General features: G+C 44.1%; 5 protein-coding genes across 7 annotated transcripts in view; 2 read left to right on the top strand and 3 right to left on the bottom strand.

Annotated features, from left to right (window-relative positions):
- LOC117148732 (glutamine-dependent NAD(+) synthetase) overlaps nucleotides 1-5,211 on the top strand; it is a 35,145-nt gene extending 29,934 nt beyond the window's left edge. Inside the window, exons 4-7 of the mRNA XM_033316297.1 lie at nucleotides 1,090-1,383; nucleotides 1,463-1,552; nucleotides 1,608-3,041; nucleotides 3,114-5,211. Coding sequence (XP_033172188.1) covers nucleotides 1,238-1,383; nucleotides 1,463-1,552; nucleotides 1,608-3,041; nucleotides 3,114-3,807 — 2,364 coding nt within the window. The 5' untranslated portion in view covers nucleotides 1,090-1,237 and the 3' untranslated portion in view covers nucleotides 3,808-5,211. The remainder of the gene's footprint in view (nucleotides 1-1,089; nucleotides 1,384-1,462; nucleotides 1,553-1,607; nucleotides 3,042-3,113) is intronic.
- A 262-nt stretch (nucleotides 5,212-5,473) lies between these two features.
- On the bottom strand, nucleotides 5,474-6,903 carry LOC117148733 (pyrimidine-specific ribonucleoside hydrolase RihA). Of its 2 annotated transcripts, none has more exons than XM_033316298.1 (2): nucleotides 6,388-6,903; nucleotides 5,474-6,330 (listed from the first exon to the last, which is right to left on the bottom strand). In XM_033316298.1, exons 1-2 carry the CDS (start codon nucleotides 6,598-6,600, stop codon nucleotides 5,509-5,511), a joined length of 1,035 nt encoding a protein of 344 aa, XP_033172189.1. In that variant the 5' UTR covers nucleotides 6,601-6,903; the 3' UTR covers nucleotides 5,474-5,508. The 2 variants fall into 2 exon arrangements, with proteins under 2 accessions (XP_033172189.1, XP_033172190.1); XM_033316299.1 differs by having other exon boundaries at nucleotides 6,395-6,469.
- Nucleotides 6,904-9,800: 2,897 nt separating this feature from the next.
- LOC117148249 (pyrimidine-specific ribonucleoside hydrolase RihA) lies at nucleotides 9,801-12,254 on the top strand. The gene is made up of 3 exons (XM_033315552.1): nucleotides 9,801-10,363; nucleotides 10,903-11,349; nucleotides 11,441-12,254. Exons 1-3 carry the CDS (start codon nucleotides 10,109-10,111, stop codon nucleotides 11,822-11,824), a joined length of 1,086 nt encoding a protein of 361 aa, XP_033171443.1. The 5' UTR covers nucleotides 9,801-10,108; the 3' UTR covers nucleotides 11,825-12,254.
- Nucleotides 12,245-13,226, bottom strand: LOC117148250 (fatty acid hydroxylase domain-containing protein 2). The gene is made up of 2 exons (XM_033315553.1): nucleotides 12,510-13,226; nucleotides 12,245-12,442 (listed from the first exon to the last, which is right to left on the bottom strand). Exons 1-2 carry the CDS (start codon nucleotides 13,223-13,225, stop codon nucleotides 12,322-12,324), a joined length of 837 nt encoding a protein of 278 aa, XP_033171444.1. The 5' UTR covers nucleotide 13,226; the 3' UTR covers nucleotides 12,245-12,321.
- A 664-nt stretch (nucleotides 13,227-13,890) lies between these two features.
- Nucleotides 13,891-20,234, bottom strand: LOC117148043. 2 transcript variants are annotated; one of them, XM_033315221.1, is made up of 6 exons: nucleotides 20,150-20,234; nucleotides 19,245-19,768; nucleotides 18,503-18,648; nucleotides 17,560-17,752; nucleotides 16,811-17,501; nucleotides 13,891-16,749 (listed from the first exon to the last, which is right to left on the bottom strand). In XM_033315221.1, exons 2-6 carry the CDS (start codon nucleotides 19,332-19,334, stop codon nucleotides 15,809-15,811), a joined length of 2,061 nt encoding a protein of 686 aa, XP_033171112.1. In that variant the 5' UTR covers nucleotides 19,335-19,768; nucleotides 20,150-20,234; the 3' UTR covers nucleotides 13,891-15,808. The 2 variants fall into 2 exon arrangements, with proteins under 2 accessions (XP_033171112.1, XP_033171113.1); XM_033315222.1 differs by having other exon boundaries at nucleotides 19,245-19,765; nucleotides 20,150-20,175.
- Between the last annotated feature and the right edge of the window lie 244 nt (nucleotides 20,235-20,478).

Genomic DNA, 20,478 nt, shown 5'->3' with positions numbered 1-20,478 from the left:
GAAAACATAGTAGTTAGTCACTGTATTTAATGCTTATTTCTAATTTTTAAAATCTTTATTTTTACACTGAAGCTTGTTACACATTTCACTTGACTTCTGTTAATACAAATCTACTTACATCAAATAGTAAATATTAGTTTATTTTATTAATATTTAAATCGACGCCTTTTCTTTGCATATTTTTACTGTGCAAACATTATTCGTCTGGCTTTCAATTTTTCAGCTTGAAATGCCAAAAGTGCGTCATGAATGATGATATATGGGGTGCTGTGGTAACCGGAGGGAAAAAGTGAGTTAATGGTGGCTGTTTTAGGGAGGTTTTGCTGGTTTTTACGTGGAAAAGTGGGCCATGGGTGTGAAAGGAAGTGGCCAAAGGAGCGGAAATTCCTTAACTTCATGCGGAATTTGCAATGTGCAACACACTGGCAAGGGTTAAATTTAAGCCGAAAGCACTTCATAAATTCTAGAGTTAAATATTACACAAATACAATGCAAAATACATTGTCTCAATATTAATTTCAATTCATAATCTACCGAAGATCTCTCTTTTAAATATATATGTACGTATATATGGAAATGCTTTTGCTTTAGTATCATCAATTTAAGAACTTCCCATTTATTTCGAATTTTTAAATAGCAACTAGCATATGTTTCTCCATTTGAGTTTTACTGCTGCCCAAATCGCTTGGGTTTATAGCCACTTTTGGTGCAATTCGAAAAGTTCGAGGGTTGATTGAGCGATTTGCGATGGGCTCTGTGTCGCATTAGCCATTATCCTGCCGCTGCCATTGGCTTGGTCCTTAGCATCTAATTTTAGATGCCGGCTACGTCAGCGGGCCAATTTGCGAGTGCCGCTGCCACCGGCGACTCTGCGGCTGTTTGATCAATAACCCAGATATATGGCCATAACAACAAACAACGAGCAACAACAGCGAAATCAACAATGCCACACAAACAGAGCCAAAAGCTCCAAGAGTCGACCAAGTCCATCGAATTGAATCGCTGCCATCAAATTAATTGCAGCTGCATTGTGAACCACCAGGCCATATTAAGACACCTCTTCGTTCGTTTCCGATTCTTCATTTTCAGTTGATAACTGCCGATTTTTGAACTGACAATAAAACTAAGCGAAACAGCAACAACAAGGAACCAAAACAACAAACCAAAAAATAAAAAGAACAACCAACAAAACACGGGATTTGAACGTAGTGGAAGATACACAGGAAACACAGTAAAAATGGGACGCAAGGTGACCGTGGCGGTGTCCACATTGAACCAATGGGCATTGGACTTTGAGGGGAACATGGTGAGGATACTGCAGTCCATCCTGGAGGCCAAGGACATGGGCGCCAGCTATCGCACGGGACCGGAGCTGGAAGTTTGGTAAGTCGCAGGATCTCATCTCTAATCCTGTAGCAAACTAAAAACCAATACAATTTCAATCCATTTGTTTTCAACACAGTGGCTACAGCTGCGAGGACCACTTCCGTGAGCCGGACACATTCCTGCACTCGTGGGAGGTTCTGCTGGAGGTGATGATGTCGCCCATGTGGTAAGTGCTAATATTTTATCTCATGGATTAACCTAACCCACTGAACGAATCGTAGTGAAAATATGCTGGTGGACGTGGGCATGCCGGTGATGCATCGCAATGTGGCCTACAATTGTCGGGTGGCGTTCTTCAATCGCCAGATCCTGCTCATCCGGCCCAAGATGGCCATGTGCGACGATGGCAATTATAGGGAGTCGCGCTGGTTCACCGCCTGGACGAAAGCCCTGCAAACGGAGGAGTACGTGCTGCCGCGAATGATTGCCCAGCATACGGGTCAGCAGACGGTTCCCTTTGGCGACGCAGTGATAGCCACCAGGGACACCTGTTTGGGCTACGAGATCTGCGAGGAGCTGTGGAATGTGCGCAGCAAGCACATCGAGATGTCGTTGGCCGGTGTGGAGCTGATTGTGAACAGCTCCGGCAGCTATATGGAACTGCGAAAGGCGCACATCACCAGCGATCTCATCCGGAATGCCAGCTTCAAGGCCGGCGGAGCCTATCTCTTTAGCAATCTTCGAGGTTGCGATGGTCAGCGGGTGTACTTCAATGGTTGCTCGGCCATAGCCTTGAATGGCGAGATCCTGGCGCGCGGTCAGCAGTTCGCACTGCAGGATGTGGAGGTCACGCTGGCCACCATCGATCTGGAGGAGATACGTGCCTACCGAGTGAGCCTGAGATCACGCTGCATGACTGCTGCATCGGCAGCGGATTACCCAAGGATCCACTGTGACTTTGAGATGTCCACGCACAGTGACATATTCAAGACGTCGACGCCTCCTCTGAATTGGCCAATTCACACGCCTGAGGAGGAGATTGCCCTGGGACCGGCCTGTTGGCTGTGGGACTATCTGAGGAGATCCGGTCAGGGGGGATTTTTCCTGCCCCTAAGTGGTGGTGTCGATTCAAGTAGCTCGGCCGCAATAGTGCACTCCATGTGCCGGCAGATCGTGCAGGCTGTCCAGCTGGGCGACGCCCAGGTGCTCCACGATATCCGACAGCTTCTTGCCGACTCGGACTATACACCGGACAATGCCGCCGGATTGTGCAATCGATTGCTGGTCACCTGCTACATGGGCAGCGTTAATAGCAGCAAGGAAACCCGTCGACGGGCAGCCCAATTGGCCAACCAAGTGGGCAGTTACCACATCGAGATCAGCATTGACTCGGCGGTGAATGCCCTATTGAGCATATTCAATGCCGTCACTGGTTTGACGCCTCGTTTCCGGACCCAGGGCGGATGTGCTCGACAGAATCTGGCATTGCAGAATATGCAATCTAGGATACGCATGGTCCTGGCCTACATCTTTGCCCAGTTGACGTTGTGGGTAAGAAACAGGCCCGGTGGCTTGCTCGTCCTGGGCTCTGCCAATGTGGATGAATCGCTGCGCGGTTACCTCACCAAATATGACTGCTCCTCGGCGGACATCAATCCTATTGGTGGGATTTCCAAAATGGATTTACGCAGGTTTCTGACCTATGCTAAGGATAAGTAAGCTAATATTTGCCTTATATGACGGAGAATATAGATAGAATTTACTGACCTCGATTCCCCATTTGCCAGATTCAACCTGCCCGTGTTGGAGTCCATCATCGATGCCCCGCCCACCGCCGAGCTGGAACCGCTGCAGGAGAACGGGGAGCTGCAGCAGACGGACGAGGAGGACATGGGAATGACCTATGCAGAGCTCTCCCAGTACGGGCGCCTGCGCAAACAGTCCTTCTGCGGCCCCTACAGCATGTTTTGCCACCTAGTGGCCACCTGGAAGAGCGACCTTAGCCCCAAGGAGGTGGCCGAAAAAGTGAAGCACTTCTTCCTCTGCTACGCCATCAATCGGCACAAGATGACCGTGCTGACGCCGTCGGTCCACGCGGAGAGCTACAGTCCCGATGATAATCGGTTCGACCATCGCCCCTTCTTGTATCGACCCAACTGGAGCTGGCAGTTCAAGGCCATTGACGACGAGGCGGAGAAGCTGCAACCGATCTACACACCATCGTCGGCACAATTGCGCCCCAGCAGCGAGGACTTGCTGCTCTCCACCCAGAGATCCTCCCACCTGGACGACTCGAAGCATTCGTCTCCGTTGTCCTCGGCCTCGGCGTCCGCATCGATTGACGTGGGCATTTCCACGGCAGCGGTCCCGCTGCCAGGTGCAGCTGCCCCAGGCGGTCTGTCCAAGAAGCCCAGTGGTTACTCAAAGGTGCATGTCAATGTGCTTGGCAAGATCAAGGATCGCACCGGCATTCCCGTCTAGGAACGCGATACTCGCAATGCACTGGATTTATATATTATACACAGATTTTTTTTTTAACCACAGCTTAATGACCTTTTGCTGCCACGCTAAGAAATATACATGAAATTTGTTGTAATTAGGCATCGGCTATCTTTTGCAACTATGTGCCTTCTATTGCTCGTAAAAATGTTTCCTTAAAAATATCAGTCCTGTTCTAGTTACACATGTGGTCATTAAATAAATTTACCTCCAAAGAAAATCATATACTTAATTAGTATGTGCTTATCCGTTTAATTGTTGATAGTTTTATGCAAACCTTTGTAATTAAGAAGATATTTGTTTTATGCAATCCATAACTGCTATTAAGACTACTACTACTAAATTTTGTCATATCTAGCAATTGGGAGTCATAATGTAGCTTTACTATTCGGCAGCAAAAGGCATTATCCTGTACGTATACAGAATTGGAATGCATACATATGTGTAGGCCTAGGCGTAGAGATTCATATTTTGTTTAGATCCTTTTCTAGGTAGTCAGCCTTCGTAGAGTCCTTTGCAGTTTGCCTTATCGAAAAGTGATTTATCTTGTCTAATGCTCAAGCTAAACTAACTGGACAAACAGTTCGTCCGCCTGTCCAAACAATTTGTACAACAATCTAATTAAAGAATCAACTAGGCGATCCTTCATCCTTACAAAAAGATAATCGGATAAATCATCAGATTTTACATATGAAAGATATTACTTGTTGTGTTATTGGTTGTGTACGGTGCGGTTTAAACTGGCATTAAACTGATTGTTTTACCTGATTTTTTAAGACATCAAATTATTTATAATGATCAAATATTTACACACCGTATTTAAAAATTATAAATTATATGTAACCCAATTGGGGGAAATTACTTTAATGTTTTAATGTTCCAAAAGTTGCACTTTTAAAAACGCACTGTATGTTTATTAATAAGATCAATTTGTTGATCATAAGACAATTTCACAACCCCAATGCAAACCATATTATACAAAACCAATTAGGAAGGTCAATTATATATGTTGTGGGCAATTTAAGCCCGAGAAAAACATTACAAAAAATATCACAACTATTCGCTTAAAATGTCCTAAAAACATCTATAAACTCACTATAGCTAAACTTTTGTTAATTTAACATATTGCACCCATAAGAGCAATTCAAATTGTATTTCCTTTCTGAATTGCAAATTCGATTTTAAGTGTGAACGTAAGACCAATGTAGCTTATGCTAATTCCCAACCTTTGAAAACACTTCCTTGGGAGATGGGCATAACTTTTTTTTTTGTTGGTAGTCAAGCATGTAGATTTATATAGCACATTGTGAATTTGAACACTCGCATCAGATCGATTTAATGGAACACTGATTATACACTTCTGTAGAAGGAAATATATACACCAGACTTTTTTGTAGTTTCAAATGGACTGGGCACTCGATGGTTCCATCTGGAATCTATAGTGATGCAAGAGATCAGTTGGCAAATCATCACTCGTATGACAGGTATGCTATGAACTTATATCTGGGTAATTTGGGCTATCATCATTCTCGACTTTCTACTAACCCCCCTATCTACAAGCATATTCTTTCCCAGTCCATGTAGTATAATCTGTGACCAAATCAGAGATCACCTGATGCCTTATCAGGCCATAAACCATATGAAAGGGTTTTTTACATTTTTGTGACATGTATATTTAAGATGCTAAGCGCATAGTTGTGCGATATCGGTGTTGGGAAGGAATCCCGTCCAGGCGATGATTGTGCGGAAGGTCGCTCCACTGGTGAGGCGCCTAATGATGTGCACATTAATCTTCTTGCCATGGATGTCGTCCACCTTCCGGCCGCGCAGGTGATCCAGCACCATCTGGCCACGGGTGTGGTTGCCACTCAGCTCCACGGTGGCATAGTACTTCCGCTGTTCGGCGATCATCGCATCCGGGAAGAGGTAGGCGGCGGTGAGCAGGGAGTCACAACTGATCCACTTGACGAATCCTCGCGGCTCCAGCATGGAGCGTTCCACGCGCGTGAGCAGCTCTATGAAGGGATGATCCACAGCGCCGAGGACATTCAGTCGCCAGTCGAGGGTGGTGTCGAACTCTCCATCGATGCAGGGCTCCCAGGGCAGGATGATCGCCGGCTCCAGCAGACGCTCCAGGGTAATGTGCGCCGCCTCGGGATCCATCATGAAGTTGAATTCGGCACTTTTCGTGACATTGCCCTTGCCGAAAATGTTGCCGCCCATTATATAGACTCGGCCAATGTTCGTCAGAAATGAGTTTCCATACAGATTGATGCAGTTGGCAAAGTTGGTAAGTGGTCCGCACAGCAGGAAGTCCACTTGGCCGGGATTAGCTCTGGCCAGGCGGTACATGGCATTGACCGCGTGCTCCGGCTGCAGTTCCTGCTCCACATCGACCGCGGGATAGTTGCCCACATCGTTTAGGCCATCCTGGCCATGGAAACAGTTGGTGTACTCCCATGTGCGGGGCACTATGGACTCGTAACAGCCCCTAAAGACCGGAACCTGTGTAGATCAGATTGTTAGCACGATTGGGAAATCCGATTGGTCAAAGCATTTCACATCGCGCCTGTTCAACGTGTGGAGCACCCTCAGGGCGTTCAGTGTTCCATTGTCCGCGTCCGTGTTGCCCTGCACCGTCGTTATGGCCACCACTTTGCAGGTCCTTCCTCCGCGCAGAGTCAGCTCCTCCGCCCGCAGCATCATGGCCAGGCCCCAGGCATCATCGGTCCCAATATCGCAGTCGTAGACCACGAGGCGTTGCTTCTTGTCCATGCCGAATGTTATTCCAAACTGGTTGCTGCAGCTTCTATCGATTACGGAACAAACTATCGCCCAATGGTGGCCGCCATGAATAAAATACTATATTTAACTAAATTCGGATGGTTTTTTTTTGGGCTCGCAAAGCAGGGGGCATAACGATGAATTCCGTTCTGGTCGCGATTATTACTGACTGAATGTATAGAATTATATTTTAAGCTTTATTATTTAGTAACATTTTTATTTCAACTAGATAATCACTCCTTCTATTAAGTTACTTGCTAAAATTTCAAAAGAACTAATCATCTGCAATAACGCAAAATAAACAGCTGTTACCAACAGTTTTACAACATGTAACATATGATATCATACTATAGTTAGGGTATTCAGCTGTACATATTTAATAATAAATATTTAATAAATAAAAAAAGTATAAAAAAAAGCTGAAGTTCAATGAATTATCATTAGTATTAACTTACTATACATAGGTATCTGTTTGTATTTCTCCCTTTGATTTAAGCTGGTTTGTATTTGGAGATTTGAAATCTTGCTAAGTTTGTTTAATAAACAATTAAAAGAAAGAAGACTTCCCATTCAAACTAAGTCCCATTTAATCGCATTTATTTAGGGCTTATGCATATGAACCTTCGGACTTAAAAATGTTCATTATTTCAACACTCGAGAATAAGAAAATAGACTAACCAAATAGAGCATAGTCGTTTAATGACTTAAGTGGGTGTTCCACGCTCATTTCCAACTACTTACTTATATGGGATGTACTCTCGTCTGGCATTCTAGATTCTATAGTCTAGATTACCTCAAGTGTCGCAAGTGGGCGCTTCTCACCATGGATCGCTATTATCGCGACGACCTGCCGCAACTTGATTACCATTGTTGCAACCATAGTATAGTGGTTCCAGTTGCCCTTCGGATCCCGTCTCTATTATTCATTGACTTAAATTGTAAATTGAATTCTTCCCTTCCTATTCAGCAGATTGACATAGAAAGATTTCTAGGAGAAAGTCTTGTTGATAGGGAAAATACATATTTGGGACAAAACTAGCTTATCACCTTTGTATGTACTTAACATGTACCTATGTACTCTTTATTGGGATTATTATGTTATTATTTTATTATAGGTATAGTGGGCAAACAGCTGTATAGGCAATAATTTCATTAGCTATATGATGAAATATAACGAAGTTACACTGAAAGTCTGTTCAAATATCTGTTTTTGACAAAAGTTAGTTTCTCGGATTTTTTAACAAAAAAAACCATATATGTTTGGCCATAACTTGGGTAGAACTGTACCAAATGGGGAGTGACATACCTTCCTGAGCTCGTAATTCAATTCCCAATCGATTTGCATTCAAATTTGGGAACTTTAAGTTTTTACAATTTTTAGCAATTTTTGATGATGGTACCCCTTACAAAAAATGCGAAAATTTGGCCAAAAATTAATTTTACAAAATTAGTTTAAAAGTTAAAGGCGTTGTTAGTATTGGTTATAAGGAGTATAAAATGGGTCTTCTTTTTGCTCTGTGACCACTATTAGCCAAGTTATAGCCAAAAAAGCCAACTTGAAAATTGAGTTTTTTGCCAAAAATAGTTTCGCAGATTTTTTGTGAAAAAAATATTCGGTATTTTGATCAAAACATTGGAAATAATGACCCAAATATGGAATGTCATACCTCGTTGAGTTTGTTTTTTAAATCGCAATCGATTTGCATTCAAGTTTGGGAATTCTGGGATTTTTCAATTTTTCGCAAATTTTGATGATGGTACCCCTTACAAAAAATGCGAAAATTTGGCCAAAAATTAATTTTACAAAATTAGTTTAAAAGTGAAAGGCGTTGTTAGTATTGGTTATAAGGAGTTTAAAATGGGTCTTATTTTTGCTCTGTGACCACTATTATTCAAGTTATAGCCAAAAAAGTCAACTTGAAAATTGAGTTTTTTGCCAAAAATAGTTTCCCAAATTTTTTGTGAAAAAAATATTCGGTATTTTGATCAAAACATTGGAAATAATGACCCAAATATGGAATGTCATACCTCGTTGAGTTTGTTTTTTAAATCCCAATCGATTTGCATTCAAGTTTGGGCATTCTAGGATTTTTCAATTTTTCGCAAATTTTGATGATGGTACCCCTTACAAAAAATGCGAAAATTTGGCCAAAAATTAATTTTACAAAATTAGTTTAAAAGTGAAAGGCGTTGTTAGTATTGGTTATAAGGAGTTTAAAATGGGTCTTATTTTTGCTCTGTGACCACTATTATTCAAGTTATAGCCAAAAAAGTCAACTTGAAAATTGAGTTTTTTGCCAAAAATAGTTTCCCAAATTTTTTGTGAAAAAAATATTCGGTATTTTGATCAAAACATTGGAAATAATGACCCAAATATGGAATGTCATACCTCGTTGAGTTTGTTTTTTAAATCCCAATCGATTTGCATTCAAGTTTGGGCATTCTAGGATTTTTCAATTTTTCGCAAATTTTGATGATGGTACCCCTTACAAAAAATGCGAAAATTTGGCCAAAAATTAATTTTACAAAATTAGTTTAAAAGTGAAAGGCGTTGTTAGTATTGGTTATAAGGAGTATAAAATGGGTCTTCTTTTTGCTCTGTGACCACTATTAGCCAAGTTATAGCCAAAAAAGCCAACTTGAAAATTGAGTTTTTTGCCAAAAATAGTTTCGCAGATTTTTTGTGAAAAAAGTATTCGGTATTTTGATCAAAACATTGGAAATAATGACCCAAATATGGAATGTCATACCTCGTTGAGTTTGTTTTTTAAATCCCAATCTATTTGCATTCAAGTTTTGGAATTCTAGGATTTTTCAAATTTTCGCAAATTTTGATGATGGTACCCCTTACAAAAAATGCGAAAATTTGACCAAAATTTTGATTTCCTAAATCATTCAAAAAATGATAGAGATCGTTGGCATTGGTAAAAAGCTACATAAAACTGTCATTGTTTTCGCTGTATGATCATTATTAGCCAAGTTATGATAAATAGATCACCTTTTATCCCATAGATTTATATTTATTTATTAACGTAATCAGGGAAACTCCAACGCGTAACATCTGCTTGAGGAAAGGGCATTCAATGGCCGACCAGATGGGTGGCAGTATTCCCACACATCTTATCCGTTTGTCCCGTTCTCGCTGGGCGCGAACGTGAAATACAGCGCAGATATGAATTGAATTGCACACATGGTGACATACGGAGTATCGCTATCGCCCACCGCACATGTGAGCTGCTCAGTTTGGTTTTGTTTAGTTTAGTTGAGTTGCGTCGGGGAACGGCGAGAACGAGCGTTATGAAATTCCGCGATATGGTGCTCTGGTAATACCCATGCCCATGCCCCAGAACCAGAACCAGAACCAGAGCCAGAGGCACACTCATAACCGAGGCGAGCCGATAGACGAAGTCCGGCGGCGGCGACCAGATGATTGTCGTATGTGCATACTATATGGGTAGTCCGTAGTCCGCTGTTCGGGCACATTCACCAATTGCCGGCGATGGCGGACGGACGCACAGTGGAAAACGGCGCAGGAGGAGGCGGAGAAGGAGTAGCAGCACCAGCGCCCAGATACGCGATCCTCGACTGCGATGGGGGGAGCGACGATGCCTGGGCACTGCTCCTGCTCCTGCACGCGGCTGAGAGCCATGGGATCCATCTGCTGGCCATCACCACGATGGGATGCGGCAATACCAGCAGGGAGAACGCGGCACGCAATATGCGACGGATACTGGATGCCTGCAAGCGCACAGACGTAAATATAAATAAACTCAAGTGCACAGAGAGAAAAGTTCTATTCCATAGAGTTGTGATTTTGATTTAAGAATCTCAATATCAGTTGAGGCATTTAAGATCGTTTTTTGTGTCGCTGCATTTTGGTTCTTGCCTACTTAATATATTTAAAACTTTACAATCAAAAATACAAGCCAATACATTGTGAATTTTGTTTAAGTGTCGTGTGTGCAAATATTTAAACAAATCAGTGTTGTGCATTGGTACCTGCAATCAAATATTAATTTATGAATATGTGCAAATGTGCAATAAATGGAATACATTTTTTTAAAGAATTATTAACAACGCCACATAAGCTTATATAAAAATAATAATTAGCATTGCTTGGCGTTTAATATTACGTGACATTTTTAAAGTCTTTCTTTCTGCGATTGCTTAAAATGAAAGCGCCATTCATTGTTCCAACAATTATTTGAATATTTTTTAGAAATTTATTCGAATTTTTCTTTCTTTCTGAAATTATTTCGCTTTTTGCATCTGACCATTGTTTACCAATTGCAGATTCCCATATACCTGGGCGCCGTAGATGCCCTCATTCCCTCTCTGGAGGATGAAAAAAAGTATTTCCATGGCCGCGACGGATTCGGTGACTGTCTCACCGACGACTGCGCTCTTCAGTTGGAGGACATCGTGCAGGCGGAGCACGCGGTGACCGCCATCCATGATCTCTGCCGTTCCAGGCCCAAACAGATCACCATATTTGCCGTGGGTCCGCTGACAAATCTGGCCCTGGGCTATACGATGTACGGTCCGGAGTTCGGGGATAACTTCCGTGATCTGTTCATCATGGGCGGCAACTACCAGGGCGTGGGCAACTCCTCGCGTTCGGCGGAGTTCAACTTTCACTCGGATCCGGAGGCGGCGCACACGGTGCTGCTAAGGACACGCTGCCCCATCACCATCCTGCCGTGGGAGGCCTGCCTCCCGGAGCGATTCAATATACACATTGTGAGTTTAACATATCCTGAGTTCAGGTTTGCGCTTTAGCATTTTCCCAGCAGTGAAAGACCTCTCGAACCTAATCCCTCTTCTTCTGCAGAACTGGCGCCTGAAGGATTTCGCTGCAAGGGCCAAGGAAGCAGGACATCCGGCGATCACCATGCTCAACCAGGTGGAGGCCGCCCAGTGGCTGCCGATGATCGAGCAGTACGGGATCGATACGTGGAATCCCTGCGACGCCATCGCCGTGGCCGTTTGGCTATTCGAGGATCACTTGATCCGGAGGCACAACACCTGGCACGCCACCGTGGATCTGCGGGGCACCCACACCCGCGGCCAGATGGTTCTCGATCATCTGCGGGAGCGCGAGAAGTATCCGGAGAACGTGCGCATCATCGAGCTGGTGGACGCCGAGTTCTTCAAACGGATCTGCGAATGGATCGCCGCCTTGGATGACGGCGCCCTACTCCGCGACACTCAATAAACCCATAGCTCTAGTAATTCCCGCCTTTTTCTTCGGCGCTATCATTTGATTCCACCATTTATCAACGGTTCATAATGGTTGGGGGATCCACACGATCCACAGAGCAGTTCCGGGATGGCACCACCTTAATCGGAATTTAAGCTTTAAACACTTAATCGGTTTGATTAAGCGTACGGTTGCAAAATTGGCTAGCTAACTAAGTGGGTTCTGAAAAGCTTTTATTGTTAATTGAACAAATCAAAATGTTGTAATATTTGTAAGACTTTATTTAGCTTGTGCTATTTATTTTTTAAGAGTATTATGTATAAATCAATTGAAAGAATGTGCTCAATTAATATTGCTTATGATAGTATCTTTCAATTAATTAACAATTAGAACTAATACAATTTCTAAAATCCCATTTATTTTTTTAAATCCCAAAAATATAATAATTTCCTGGTATATTTAAGCAATAAAAAACTAATATAAAAAAAAAACGAGTAATTGAATCATTTGAACTACTTGGACTTCTTCTTGACCTTCTTAATCCTCTGCAAGTGAGCCTTTTGCTCCGCAGGAGCGCGATATGTGCCATGCAGCTTGTCCAGAAGACCAAGCACTCCGTAATTGTAGTTGAACCTGGAAGAAGGAGGAGAAGAGTAGCTATGAAGATGCAACGGATGGCGAGGATAGGCAGGATACCCACTTGGCATGGTGATAGTCGTGGAAACGCACCGATCCCGCCGACCATGGGAAACTGTAGCCCGTGTGATCGCTCATCGAGTTGATGATGGCCAGGGCGAAGATCACGTAGGCCAGGGCGACATGGGTGCCCAGGATGGCAATGGACGTGGCCACCGGCAACAGATTGGCCAACACATGCTCCACCGGATGGGCGTACAGCGTGATGGCTGCAATGGGAGCCGTCCACTCGTGGTGCTTCTTGTGGACATACTTGTACACCGATCTGTGGTGCAGCAGGCGGTGGGCATAGTAGAACATGATCTCCTCCAGCACCACAAACACGGCCAAATCACGCAGGGATCGCTTGAATGTGGGCAGCACACGGATGTCCTGGCTGTTCTCCGATTTGTAAACGAACTCGTACACCACCCAGCTGACCAGAAAGTTAACCACCGTCAGATTGAACAGCACCACCTTGACGGCATGCCACAACTTGGCCAGATCCACTGGCTCATTCTGGCCCGGCTGGATCTTGTATTTGCGCAGGAAACGTGGACGATTCGTAATGTCCATCAGGGTGAAGATGCCCGCATAGAGCCAGTATACGATAAAGATGACCAGCGTGCTGCCCACCACCCACAGACGCCACGAATCCTCACCAACGGTGTCCAGCAGCAAGGTCCATCTATTCTGCAGATAATCCCCGGACTGCGTCCAACCAGCCAGCAAGGTGTCCATTGTGGTTGAGGTCTGGGCGCAAACTACTCGCGGATCCCGCTAGCCGCTCTTTGAAGTTGGCTACCTAAGCCCCCTGGTGCCCTACACCCAGTGGGTTACATTGGTGGTCTGATGAAGCCAGTGGAATATGCAATATATAATATACTAATCCCTAAAAGAAACTACTTTCATAGCAAGATGCTTTTGTGCGTAAGTAAGAATACAAAGTTACAAAAGATTCTCATAATTAAAAATAATGTTTGATCATTATGATTTTTGTAGTTAGGATCTTAGATAATCCTAGAAAGTTATATGCCATCTTTCCATAACCATGGAGTAGCTCATTTCAAGGATCAGTGAGCTGCAACTGTGATTTTCGGGTTTTGGTCCCTAAGTACTCTTTACGATTTTATATATGACTGTCCAAGCTGATTAATATTGCGTACGAATTTAGAAATCTAGCCAGCTTATCATTTCTTTCGCAGTCGATGGCAGATTATGGTCAAGCATTACTATTGTATTTAGATTAGGAGTCCATCTATATATAGTACCCATACACCATACCGTTTGCTAAATCTCATCGATTTCAAGTTCAAAGTTCAAGCCCTGTGGGAGATATAATAATATATATTAGTTGATGGGGGATATTGATATTGTTGATGATGATAGCTCGAACACAATTCGAATTTTGTTCATTTATTGTTTTTATTTCTCATCTTTGTATATTTGACTTAAATTGATTTCTTAGTTCTCTTTCGGTTTTCGTTTCATTTGTTTGGTTTTCGTTAACCGACTTTTAAAACAATTCACTTGCTTTCGGAGACTTATTCGAGATTGAACGCCATCAGTTTTTTGCTATGCTAGTTTATTAATTAATTGTTTAATTATATAGTTATGTGTAATGAAGCACAGATACTCGAACTGGATCGTGTCGAAATAAGCCAAAATAACCGATCGATAAGGGACCCAACGAAACCATCTAGGATAAATCTCAATGAATTGTAAAATTCATATCATTCACATAAAGTAATTGTCACGTACACATTTATATATACTCGCATATAGTATCATCATATATCTAACGCTTAAGCAGATTTATAAATATTGCCGTGTTCATTGGATTGTTTTAATTAATCGGTTTAATCTGTTTCTGTCTGTTTGCCTGGGGATGCACATTAGCATTAGCTATTTAGCTTCTGGTTCCATTTTATCGGTTTTTTAGATTTGCTTGTTTTTGGTTGTGGTTTAATTAGTTGAAAAGGCACTGCTGCATTCAAACTATTCCATTGTTTTTTGTTTAGCCCCCGGATCTTGACCCCTTAGTCTCATTTGGTAATTTGTTTTTAGTTTAGAATACACAATTAATTTTAGATTTCGTTCTAGTGCACCTGCCCTAATTTCCAAACCGAATGCCCGCGCATTTTGCATATTTCATTTTTTTAAAAGTGTCTCCTCGAACTGAAGTATCCTATATATCTGTACGTGATCTGTTTGCATTGTTTGTGTGTGAACGTATTCCTTATTCGCTACTTTACTTACAAAAACTCTCCATCTGGGCGACAATCTTCAATCTTTTTAATTTTGCTCTTTTTGGTTTTTATGCGTTTTTTGTTTCAATTTTTTACCACATTAGCCTAAATTGATTTAAATCTTTTGTGCAATTGTTCTTCGTCTTTTTAAAGTTCCTAGGCAAACCTTAAATGAAAATTATATAAAATTCGGCAAACAATTGAATTGTGGAGTGTGTAGGTGTGTAATTTAAATGTCATGAAACCTTCCCAACGTTTACAAAACTTAAATGTTAAATCTCGCAATTGCTAGACTATTTGAACCTAAGGACAGCTATATGTATATTTAAATTGTTTATCTATTCACGGAAGCTCAACGAACCGACATTTCAAATCCTCAATCGAAATTAGATATCTTGTGGGCATAAACAATTATAAACTTCTGCTAGGGTTTGTTAATAATACTGTTTGAAGAACATATCGTGGTTAGTTTTATTGAACTATTGTCAAAACTCGTGGATAATGCAAATTGATCTGTCTTCTATGCCGTTCTTTCAGTTTAAAATTTCCCAAGACATTTTTAGCCTTAGTTTTAAATTCTTACAATTACTATACTCGACTGCCTAAGATTTCACTTTTCAAATATTATCACGAAACTAATAGATTACCTCAAACAATACACTCTATTAAAATCATAGAAAATTATATTCTAACCTTTAACTAAGATTATTTCTTCAAGGACCTGCGTTTTTATGTAAGCTGACTTAAAAATTAAATAAATTGTCGTTCTATGTTCGCAATAATGATGCATATCGTATTATTCAAATGACCAGAAAGGATAAATTTCATCCACAGTTATTAAGTGTTTCGCACTATAGAAATCTTACAGAACTTGTTAATACTACAAACGGAACTTAGATTTAACCATCCGATCTGCTACCGTTTCTCTTCTTCAGGATTCTTCAGACTAAGAAGCGTGCCGCCGGCTCCCAAACATTTCTCCACTTTCGTTTAAAAGCTTATTTCTAAAGGAGAACCTTGAGCTACAACAACAACTACTAAATGACACTGGCGATTCCAACGACCACGCCCACTATTATTCAAGTTGTCCGCGCCGATGGCCACGATGATGGCGATGCTGGCGACGATGATTCCTCGCCTCCGCCTCCGTTTCGCTGTCGGTATCCTCGTGAACCCGCTGGGTCTCCTGGTGATGCCGCTGCCGCTCGTCCACCTCCTGCTCCTCGTCTTCATCATCGTCAATCGCATCCTCATCGTGCTCGTTGAGCAGCAGCGGACTATCGTCCCCGAGGCGATTGGGGGGCAGGGCACTGCCCGGCGTTGTGGGTGCCGATCGGGTGATCCAACCCTTGCGGGCAACTCGTCCACGGTTCACAAAGAAGCTGGCACCGCTGACGACACTGCTCACCGGACTCTTGAGCACACAGCGCTGTGCGCCCGATCCGGAACCCCCGATGGCGGCCATGGGTATGTACAGAGCCTTATTGGGTTGCGTTTTGCTGCCGGAGGTGAAGAACTTTTTACTCCGCCCACTGGTGCCGCCGGAAATGGATGCGGATGTGGTTAGGATGGGCTGCAACACCTGCTGGGAGTTCGAGGGCGTCGATAGCGTGTGCTGCAGTCGGGGCTTGGCGCCAGTTCCGTTCAACAGTAGCTGCTCGTAGCTAACGCCCGCCTGCAGCTGGCGGATCTGGTCGAGAATCTCACGCACCTCGCCCGTCGGACTGGTGGCCTGGGGCGGCGAGCCCGGTGTTCCAATGTTGGCCAGACTACTCACGCCGGACACCTGAGCCGATGGCTGACAGCAGTTCTCCAGACTATGCAGCGGGTTGGGTTGGATGCAGCCATTGCTGTATATCACCGGTGTGCCAGATCCTCCCGATGCGCCTGCGGCATTCGTTACCGATCCACCCAAGCCGCCCATTGCCAGGCTATTCAGGGAGGCAGCCTGTGTGGCCGATCCACTTTCCGCGCCATGGAAGGCACTACCAGCTCCTCCGCTATCGGGTAGCATTCCTGCGAGAAATCATCACAATAAATAAGTAATTAATGGGAAATCCCTTATCGCAATACCCACCTGCCACACAGCTGTTGTTCACAAAGATGTCGCTGAGACTGCTGCTGCTATTCGCCATGTACCGGAAGTGCTGATCACTCTGGGACTGAAGGTAGCCCACACCAACGCCCACGCCCACGCCCACTCCCTCCTCGTGGGAGGCATGCAGCCGCGTGCTGTAGAGCGCTGCTCCGCCTGGTGCACTGCCCAGTGCCACGGTGGCATAGTGCTGGGCCTGAGTCTGGGCGGGCATCAGTCTCGGCTGATAGGCATCCGTTTCCACCAGCTGGGAAGCCGATCTCGGCATGGCGTAGTGCACAGATGCCAGCGGAACATTTGACACCTGATGCGGTGGCGCCTGTTCCACGGATCTCAGATGGCCATTCCCGTGTCCATGGGCATTGGCATTGACATTAGCATTGGCATGCGCATGGGCATGGGCCACATAATGATGCAGTCCCAACTCCGGACTGGCTGCCCTGGAGTATGGTGGTGGCACCAGGGTATTCGCCTCATTGGCATTGCAAATGAAGCTGGAGCTTAGGGAGTCGACGGTGCTGGCCGCACTCAGGGATCCCCCAGCAGCCGGACGGACGATGTAGTTCCGGAAGTACTGCACCATCAGGTAGCTGGAGCTGCCGTTGCCCTTGCCATTGCCCGAATCGCTGTTGCAGGTGAAGACAAGTGGATACAGATCCGGCTTGGAGGTCACCTGAGTAGATGGAAATTGTTAAGCGAATCGATTCCGGTCATGTATATGATTACTTTACCTCCGTATATGGCGGCGGCGGATGGTGAAACGAGTTGCAGCGACTGTATTGTGGAGGTGCATAGCAGGAACCGGCGGAATCGCCCTCGGATTGGGTGTGGTGCTCGTTGAATCCCCAGCCGCAAAGTGTCCGTCGCTTCTTCCATAGTGAGTAGGCACACAGGATGGCCAAGATGATGGCCACAACCACGCACCTGCAAGAAGAATATAGATTTTACATTAATTTTCGTATTATCAAAGTGAGGATCGTTATTCACTGCTCGGTTTGCAGCTGGCGCGACTGAATGAAGAAGCCCATTGGAGCGGATCCGGATGCCGGTGCGGATACGGATCCGTGTCCTGCTGTTCCCGTAATCGAATTCCGACTGAAATTTGTTTGCCTTTTCGGTGGCCAAGAGATGGGATTATATGAGCTGGGTGGCGGTGGGCGGGTTCCGTTTGTGTCTCATTAGTTGGCATTGCCATTTCCACAGCCCTCAAGGGAGGTGGTCGGTACTATGCGCTGGTCGCACTGATGGTAGTGGTGGCCTAGCACGGGGGTACAGCTTGCATAAGCCTCTCGACTTGACTCGACTTTTGACTTGACGCAACCCCGTCGCTGGGCGCCACCTTTGCTGCCAATAATAATAATATCTCTCGCATGGCACACAATGCCAATCAGCTGGAAGTCCGGCCAGAGCACACACTGAAAACCCCACGCCATCCAATCCATCCCACCATTCCAACGCCCCAAAACTGGCCCCATTGAACGGCCTTGCAGACGACCTCCGGGGAATCCCCAAACACAAAAACAAAAACAAATGCAATTCATGACCCTGACCATCGCAGTAACTAAATAAATCACTTCTACTTTGCGCAATTAAAAGAATCACTGTCTACGAAATATCCCTATTATTTTACAATTTCGAAAAGGAGCAGCTTCTCCGGGGCTCAGCTCTACTCACCAGAAAAACCAGTGGGTGGCGAAGAACAGATTGAGAACATGCGAGTCCGAGGAGGGCGGAAGGGGGCGTGGCCCGCCCTGGTACGGCGGACAGCAGCCCTGGGTGCAACAGCCCTGAGTGCAGCCCTCGCAAAATCTGGCAGACACCTGGGAAAATGGAACGAAACATTGCATATATTATTAGTTCAATAATAAGAAATATTAGCAACTTTTTATAATAATAAAAGGATGTATTCCACTTTTTGTCGATCCACCTTTGAAACTGCCATTGCCAATAAATAAAATATTTATTTATTTTATTTTTGTGGTGTTTTGCATAGCGAGCGACCACTGTACTGAGCCCTTGTTTTTGTGCTCATATTTATGTTTGTGTGCCATGCATTTATTACCGTTGGGAAAGCAATCGCAATCAAATTAAAATTCAAATGTGCATGCAACATGGATGCGCTTGCGTTTATTTAGGAAACTTTTTACAAAGATTAGCTGTTATCTTTTTTAAAGGCGTTTCGTGGGCCCAAATTTCTACAAGGGCGCAATAATTGTATTTAATCAAAATATTACAGTGTTGAAAACCAAAGTTTTAATTGCTCGCACATACATGCATTGTTTCAAATGTTATCATGTTGACAATTTACATGTGTAAAATGCGCTTAAAAATGAACAACAGCATAACTATTTTGTTGTTTTTCGGGTATTATGCTAGTTTGAGTGCTTGCAACATTGATGAAATGAAGGGCACTTACGTTCGCTGGCAGCAGCGCCAAAAGGAGGAACAAGGAGAGCAGGAGACACTGCAGCGCGTTTGTGTGCGAGGGAGAGGGACGGAGCCACATCTTTCTCAGCCGCTGACGCTGCCTCAGTCGACGCCGCTGTCGCAGTTGCTGCTCGGGCTGGCGCCAAATGTCCTATGGGGCTGGTGAGGGGTGGAGGTGCGGGGAGTGTGTGCCTCTCCCTTATTTTCTCCGATTCTTCGCTTTCTTTTTGTCGCAGCCTCCGTTTTGTGTCCGTTTTGGCCCTCGTGTGTGATTTGTTCCTGCCTTTTGTTTTGCTTTCCTATCTGGCTTTCTTCTTGTTTCTTTTGCTGTTGATACTTTGCAGTTCCGTTATTTGTGCCACATGCTGTTTTTGCTATTGTTGTTGTGGTCGCACTCACACAAACAGCGTTTTGTTTTGTCCTTGACAGACGCCAAATGCAATTTACCGTAGCATGCTTTTGTGCGTTGCGTTGCGATTGTTGCTGTTGCTGCTGTTGTTGTTGCTGCTGCTGCTGCAGAGAAGAGAGAATTTGTTGCTAACTGAGCGCTGCATTGTATTATTTATCTTATGCCACACCAACTACAACACATTCGCACACACACATACACACACACTCAGGCACAAACACCTCGACGACGCCAAAGAAAATTTTCTTTCGTGTGACGCCACTCTTTTCCTTTCTCTGCCTTTCACAATTTAAACTTGAACACTGTCTTTGGAACACACGGTTAACGGGAAAATTCACTAATGTAACCCCTGTAATTGTTGTTCCCGAAATTCAAGGCATATAGAAAACAACAACAACAAGAGCAGGAGTAGCAGGATATTCGGTTGCGGGTGGATGGGTAACGGGGGTGGCGAAATGCGAATCAAGGCGCAAAGCGGAATTCACCGTTAGCCTCGAACGTGGGAGCGCGCACAGCAACAACTGAGCGACAAAAACGGAAACAAAGGAGCCAGCAGCTTTGTAACTGTCGGCCAGGATTGCCACCCCGCGCGATGAACTAAGGATTGAAATCATATTTGTTGCATGAATCCCCAATTTTAATTTCTTTTCTAGTTGGTTTGATTAGTATACTCTGATTTCATATGTTTAATTAGCATTCCTGAATATGCTTACATGTATACCTAAAAATAAATATTATATCGACTAAGAAACTCTTTATTCGCAACATTTGGAACTGAAGCCCCTAAGTAAACCAATTCCTTGGAAGCCTGGCA

Source organism: Drosophila mauritiana, chromosome X, assembly GCF_004382145.1.
Source record: "Drosophila mauritiana strain mau12 chromosome X, ASM438214v1, whole genome shotgun sequence".
Classification (NCBI taxonomy): domain Eukaryota; kingdom Metazoa; phylum Arthropoda; class Insecta; order Diptera; family Drosophilidae; genus Drosophila; species Drosophila mauritiana.
This window is presented reverse-complemented; position numbering and strand designations above follow the sequence as displayed.